We start from the raw sequence: 7,389 nt of genomic DNA, 5'->3' as shown, positions 1-7,389 counted from the left end.
CTTGGCATTAAATATTCCCTTGATCTCTTCAGTTTTCTTGAGGAGATCTCTAGCCTGTCCCATTCTATTGTTTCCCTCTATTTCTTTGCACTGTTCTCTTAAGAAGGCTTTCCTATCTCCCCTCTGGAACTCTGCATTCAGTGGGTATATCTTTCCCTTTCTCCTTTGCCTTTTGCTTCTCTTCTTTTCTCAGTTGTTTGTAAGGCCTCTTCAGACCACCACTTTGCCTTCTTGCATTGCTTTTTCTTTGGGATGGTTTTGGTCAACACCTCCTGTACAGTGTTATGAACTTCCATCATAGTTCTTCACGTTCTCAGGCTACCGGATCTAATCCCTTGAATGTATTTTTCACCTCCACTGTTTAATCATAAGGCTTTTGATTTAGGTTATACCTGAATGGTCTTGTGGTTTTCTTTACTATTTTCAAGTTAAGCCTGAATTTTGAAATAAAGAGTTCATGATCTGAGCCACAGTCATCTCCAGGTCTTGTTTTTTTTTTTCTTAACTTTATAGGGCTTTTCTGTCTTCAGCTGCAAAGAATATAATCAGTTAGACTTTAGTATGGCCGCCTGGTGATGTTCATGTTTAGAGTCATCTCTTGTGTTCTTGGAAGAGGGTGTTTGCTTGACCAGTGTGTTGTTCTCTTGGCAAAATTCTGTTATTCTTTTCCCTGCTTCTTTTTGTGCTCCAAGGACAAACTTACCTGTCATTCCAGGTATCTCTTGACTTTCTACTTTTGCATTCTAGTCCCCTATGATGAAAAGGACATCTTTTTTGGGTGTTAGTTCTAGAAGGTCCTATAGGTCTTCAGCCATTCCACATCAGCCTTTTAGGCATTAATGGTTGAGGCATAGACTTGGATTACTGTGATATTGAATTGTTTGCCTTAGAAATGAACTGAAATCATTCTGCCTTTTTTTTTTTTTTTGAGGTTGCACACAAGTACTGCATTTCAGACTCTTTTGTTGAGTATGAGGGCTACTCCATTTAGTATAAGATATTCTTGCCCACAGTAGTAGATACAATAGTCATCTGATTTAAATTTGCCCATTCCCATCCATTTTCGTTCACTGATTCTTAATAACTTGATGTTCACTCTTGCTGTCTCCTTGCTGACCACTTGATTCTTGGACCTAACATTCCAGGCTCCTATGCAATATTGTTCTTTACAGCATTGGTAAAAAGAGGGTAAATAGGCTTTCTTTGTCTCTTGTAAACATGTTAAGGTAATAGTCATGGCAACAATCAAAAAAGGGGGGAAAACTGTTTTTGAGTAAAGAATTAAGGGATGTCTACTCCTTTTTGGGACATGTGAAACACTACACGTGTGCAGAAAGTTTCCTTGTGGGTCAAGAGTCAGGGAATAACACCAGGCCATAAGGGGTCTTGCTCCTCCGATAAACCTTCACTTTGAGATCCAGCTTGGCTGAGGGGAGGGTGCACACCCAGGGGAGGGTCCTGAGATAAATTAGCCTGGGGGGAGCTGTGGGCAAAGCAAGATGACTGGCTTGAAGGAAGACAAAGATCCGGAACACTGCCGCCCCTTGCAGCTCAATTCTTAAAGACTCTGCCTACAATACAGGAGACCTGGGCTTGATTCCTGGCTTGGAAGGATCCCCTGGAGAAGGAAATGGCAACCCACTCCAGTGTTCTTGCCTGGGAAAGCCCATGGACAGAGGAGCCTGGCAGGCTAGAGTGCATGGGGTCCCGAGTGCTGGACATGACTTAATGACTAAACCACCAAGCTTCCCAGACATGGGGCTCTGTCTAGTTTGCCCTTGTGTCTCTCCACATGTACTTTTCCTTTTCAACATACTTTTCAGTTTTACCTTTTGCCTCCTCATCTGAATTCTTTCTTGACAAAGCAGGCAAGGACCAGGGTTGTCCAGCAGCAAGTCCTCTCTTACCCCTGAAAGGTTTGGAAAAACACTAGCATGGTCCCCAGCTGACAAGGCACCTCCCCTCTATGACCCAGCTCCCCGAAAATGCCCTCCGGAGAGAGCCCAGCACGGCCAGCACCCTCCCAGGCCCGGGCCCCCACTTGGAGCCGTCCCTGAGCAGGACCCTCCTCCGCCCTCGGGGAGTGTCCAGTCTCCTCGGTCCCCGGTGTCTGTGAGGATGGAGTCCTGACTGCATCCTGCACCCAGGCCGGCTGGTGGACACAGAGGCCTCAGCGCATGCGGGCGGCCACCCTTCCTGGCCCCTCTCTGGAGCTGGTGGACACAGATGCCTCAGCGCATGTGGGCGGCCACCCTTCCTGGCCCCTCTCTGGAGCTGGTGGACACAGAGGCCTCAGCGCATGCGGGCGGCCACCCTTCCTGGCCCCTCTCTGGAGCTGGTGGACACAGATGCCTCAGCGCATGTGGGCGGCCACCCTTCCTGGCCCCTCTCTGGAGCTGGTGGACACAGAGGCCTCAGCGCATGCGGGCGGCCACCCTTCCTGGCCCCTCTCTGGAGCTGGTGGACACAGAGGCCTCAGCGCATGCGGGCGGCCACCCTTCCTGGCCTCTCTCTGGCCCTCCCGCCTGTCCTGCGGCACAGCCATCAGCTCTGTGCAGGAGGCTGAGCGCAGGGTCCCCAGCGCCCTCTGAGGTCCTTCTCACTGACTGTGTGTCCTGAGCAGTGAACCAGGTCCCTTTGACACCCCTGCCCCAGCTGCCCCTCCTGGCCCGCCTTCACTGGTGTCCCCTCCTGCTCTGGGTTTCCGGCACCAACCCGCTTGTTCGGGGCAGAATTGTGACCCCAAATTCAAATCTTGCAGCCCTGACCCCCAGACCTCAAGCGTCACTGCTTCTGGAGGTGGCGTCTCTGAAGAGGTGATGAGGGTGAACTGGGGTCCCAGGGCGGGCCCTCGTCCAGTCTGACTGGAGACCCTCTAAGAGGAGGTGAGGACAGAGACAAGCACAGACGGGTGCCCCCGTGAGGACACGGCATCTGCACCCCATGGAGACAGGCCTCAGCAGGAGCCGGCCCTGTGCTCCTGGGTCTGGGGTCCCAGGCTCCAGGGTGTGAGTGGCGACGCCTGTGGTCCAAGCCCCCCGCGGTGTTTGTTACAGCCTCCTGTGCTGACCACCCGACACGGGGCGCTTGTCTGTGGCTCCCCGGGCTTCAGGCTGGCCTCTGCCTGGGAGACGGAGTGGAGCCCTAGGGGTGGGTAGTGGATGGGGGTCAGGCACCCACGGGTCAGGTAGGGATGGGACCAGGACTCTAGGTGCAGGTGGGGGGTGGGGCAGGAAGCCCAGGGGCTAGTGGGGGTGGGGCAGCCAGGCTGTGGACTCCTCAAAGGGAGAAGTTGTGTCAACATACGGAGACTGGCCAGTGAGCTAGGTGAAGTAAAGATGCTTTATTGTCATTAAAGAGATAAAGAGACAGCAAAGAGAATGAACAGGCCCCGACAGTATACAGAAGAAGCTTCCCAAGCTCCAAGACTGTGGTCCTTCCTTCCAGTTCTAGGGGCAGCGCCTCCCATCCAGAGACGCCCATGCACATTTCTGCAATGACGGGAGAGTCTGTACTTGGAGGCGAGGCGGGGCCCCAGGGCTTGGGGCTGGGCCTCTGTGGGTCTCTGGTCTCGCCTGTCACCCCTGCCCTCAGTGCAGGCCGAGCTCCTGTGGGACGTGTCAGGCTGTTGGCCGCCGGATGGACTGGCTGCCCTGACGTCCTGTATTCTGGGAGCCCCTCCAGCTCTGTCCACCAGGAACCGGTCAGCAGGCCTCTCTCCAGGCGGTCTGTCTGGCTGGATGTCACCCCTTCCCCACCAGGGCTCCTGCAGCAGCCGTGGGCCCAGGCCCTGCTCACAGCAGCGTCCTTGGTGGAGGTGGCCTGAGTAACTGTTAGTGGTCCTCCCAGGAGCTTCCCTGCTGGGAGGCTGGGCCCCTGCAGGACAGCTGTTCCCAAGGATCTGACACAGGGGCCTCCCCCATGGACTTGTGGTCTGAATCCAGGCCTGGACAAGATGCAGGGGCTGGGCCCTGTGCGTACGGTGTGGGAACCCAGCTTCCTCCTTCAGAGGCCCTGTGGTCTGAATCCTGGCCTGGACAAGATGAATGGCGTGGGAGGAGGTGCCCTGTGCAGACAGCCCTGGACCCAGCCTCCTACTCCTCCAGGCAGAACTGAACTCTGACCTGTGTGTTCCTGGTCGGGGACTCTCAGCCCATTGGTGTCTTGCTGGCTTCCCAGAGGGCCTCGGCATTCATCAGCTTGGGTGGGGTCTACGCCTGCTGTCCACTCGGGTCTCCGGGGGTGGGGGCAGGTTTTGGTGACCGTGAGGCCTGCAGGTAGAGATGTGGGCGAGGCTGGCCAAGAGGTCAGAGGTCGCTGGGTCAGAGCGCAAAGGAGCTGGCCTGGTGCAGGTTGATGCTCAAAATAATGGACACTGTCCAGTCGGGTCTGTGGCCGCCCTGGACTCTGCTCACAGGAGCTCTAGGCTCCCTGCCCGATCATATTTCTGTAGTCGGGGACGATCGTCCTCTTCAGCTCCACCACTGATGAGAAGATCCACTTCACCTGGGTAGGGGGGAACAGGGTGAGCAGAGACGACTCATTGTGGGCCTCCCCCAGGGGCAGTGATGAAACAGTGAGGGAACAGAGAGTGGACAGTGAGGATCAGTGTGGGGACGAGGAGTGGACACAGAGTGATAGAAATGGACAATGAGTGGACAGTGAGGGCCAGCAAGGGGACAGACGGTACAGTGAGGGGACAGTGAGGGGACAGTGATGGGACAGTTAGGGGCAGTGATGGACAGTGAGGGGCAGTGAGGGGACAGAGAAGGACAGTGAGGGGCAGAGAAGGGCAGTGAGGGGCAGTGAGGGACAATGAGGGGCAGTGATGGGCAGTGAGGGGCAGTGAGGGGCAGTGAAGGGCAGTGAGGGGCAGTGAGGGACACTGAAGGTCAGTGAGGGACAGTGAGGGGCAGTGAGGGGCAGTGAGGGACACTGAAGGGCAGTGAGGGGCAGTGAAGGGCAGTGAGGGGCAGTGAGGGACAGAGAGGGGCAGTGAGGGGCAGTGAGGGACAGAGAGGGGCGGTGAGGGGCAGAGAGGGGCAGTGAGGGGGCAGTGAGGGGGCAGTGAGGGGCAGTGAGGGGCAGTGAAGGGCAGTGAGGGGCAGTGAGGGACAATGAGGGGCAGTGAAAGGCAGTGAGGGACAGTGAGGGGCAGTGAGGAGCAGTGAGGGACAGAGAGGGTCAGTGAGGGGCAGTGAGGAACAGAGAGGGGCAGTGAGGTGCAGTGAGGGGCAGTGAGGGGCAGTGAGGGGCAGTGAGGGGCAGTGAGGGGCAGAGAGGGGCAATGAAGTGACAGGGAGGTGACTCTGAGGGGACACTGGGAAACAGTACGGTCAGTGAGGGGACAGTTTAAGGACAGTGATGGGATGCTGAGATTGATAGGGAGAAAATGAAGGGTCACAATAGGTGATTAAATAGTTATCTGACTAGGGAATTATAAGTTGAAAAATATGAAAAACCCTGTAAATTAACCATTACTTGAGAAAGCAGGTTGGTTTAACCACGAGACTAAGCAGTCTTGCTTGGCAACAAAACTACAGCAGAAGCCTGGGATATGCTGCAAAACGGGAAAGCGAGGATGGCGTGAGACCCACATCCGGCCCAGTGAGCTCAGTGAGTTAATGACCCCTGGGTTACAGCAGGCTCTCTGCACACAAAGAGCAGTCGTTTATGGGAAGGTGACTTTCAAAATGAAAGACCCTCATTGTGCTGAGACCTAAAATATTTTCCGGAGTCTATGACAGTCCTGACCTGACCATCTTGGGAGGGAAAAGAAAACTCCTCTAGCCCACCTGGGGGAGGAACTGATGACCAAAACATGACCTTTACTCAAGAGAGACCAAGAAGGTGTTTTCCCTTCCCCACTTCTCCTTTGATGGAAAACGGTGTCCACGAAGTTCTCAGGGAGCAGCAGCGCCCCATCACCGCTCGTAAGCGTCACAAGCCTCCTAGTCCAAAAACTCATTTCTCATCTACCACTCTACCCTTGCTGAATTCTCCCCACTGACATGAAGGGTGGTGTGTGGCACAGAAGCTCTTCAGACGCCCCTTGAAATGACCCAATCTGTTTCAAGGTGACAGTGATGGGAAAATGAACAGAGAGGGACAGTGAGGGGCAGTGAGGGGCAGTGAGGGACTCTGAGGGACTCTGAGGGGACCCTGGGGACAGAGAGGGGGCCCGAGGGCCCAGCAGGGTGGCTTCCCACCTTGAAGAGGGTCACGGTGGCGCTGTAGCAGACGCTGAGCAGGAAGAGTGTGATGAAGATGGAGATAGTCGTCCAGAGCCCGTCCAGCTCCCCGTCCTGGGCGTCCGCACAGCTCTCCTCCTCCAGCAGCAGGTCTGCACAGGGAGGGGTGGTCAGTGCTGTGTCTGCCCACGGGGGGCTGGGCGGCATCATCGGGGCCTCGGGGCAAGGCTCCCTCTGGGTGGGGGGAAGGTGGCATGATCCACTCATGGGCCGGGCAGGGATCACCTGAGGTAATTCTCTGGGCCCCAGCCCCAGCCCCCACCCCTCCAGCCCTGGCCGCTGTCTGGGCCTGGCCTGTGGGGTCCTGCTCCCATCCTGAGCTGTGCCCTGAGCTGGGGCCCTGACTCCACCTCCCCCCAGGACAGAGGCTCAGTTCCTGGCCTCCTCTGCCCTGGGGGCCAGGCCTGGAGCTAGGAGGGTCAGCAGAGCATGCGAGCCTGGGCCCTGCCCCCAGGGAGGGAGGGCAGACAGCACCGGGCTGTGTCCCTGTGCCCGAGGGGTGAGGGTGCCGGGACAAGGGGCTGAGGGGGGATCTCAGCCTGCTAGGGAGGGGCGTGGGTGCCCCAGGGGAGGCAAGGAATGGATGTCTGACCTGGTCAGTGTGGTCAGTGTGGGAAAGGGCCACTGAGCAGCCCATGGGTGCTGGAGGGTGGGGACCATCTGGTGTCCACAGGGAGAGGTCATGAGACCCAGCTCTGGGTCTGGGCCCACGGGGTCACCCCATGGGTCCTCGAGTGCGAGACCTGAGTGTGTGCAGGCATGTGGGTGTGTGACGGGGGTGAAGTGTGCTCGTGTGCAGGTGGACACCTGAGTGCGTGTGGAGGAGGCTGGGTGCGGGCTGTCTCGTGTGCGTGAGGGGCTGGGGCTTGTTGTCTGTGGCTCTGGGCTCAGTGTCTGCAGGGAGCAGCTAGGTCCCTGCCCTGGACGTTCAGGGATCCCAGCCTGGGCCCCTTTCAGGCACAGGGACGACATCCCCACGAGTGCGCAAGCCTGGCCCCGGGCAGGGACAGCTGGGCAGAGCCTCCTGGCCGAGGGAGGGCGAGGCCTGACCTCGGGAGCCTGAGGGTGAAGCAGGGCCATCCCCCGGCCATGCCTGGCTCCAGGCAGACCCAGAGTGGACACACGGACTCTGGACACC

General features: G+C 57.0%; 1 gene segment (V, D, J or C); it reads right to left on the bottom strand.

Annotated features, from left to right (window-relative positions):
- Positions 1-3,324: 3,324 nt before the first annotated feature.
- On the bottom strand, positions 3,325-6,500 carry LOC112582638. The segment is given in 2 exon segments: positions 3,325-4,506; positions 6,210-6,500. Coding segments are annotated over 2 exon segments (333 nt in total).
- Between the last annotated feature and the right edge of the window lie 889 nt (positions 6,501-7,389).

Source organism: Bubalus bubalis, chromosome 20, assembly GCF_019923935.1.
Source record: "Bubalus bubalis isolate 160015118507 breed Murrah chromosome 20, NDDB_SH_1, whole genome shotgun sequence".
In the NCBI taxonomy this organism is placed as follows: Eukaryota; Metazoa; Chordata; class Mammalia; order Artiodactyla; family Bovidae; genus Bubalus; species Bubalus bubalis.
The sequence above is the reverse complement of the archived record's forward strand: the minus strand, read 5'-3'. Positions and strand labels throughout refer to the sequence as shown.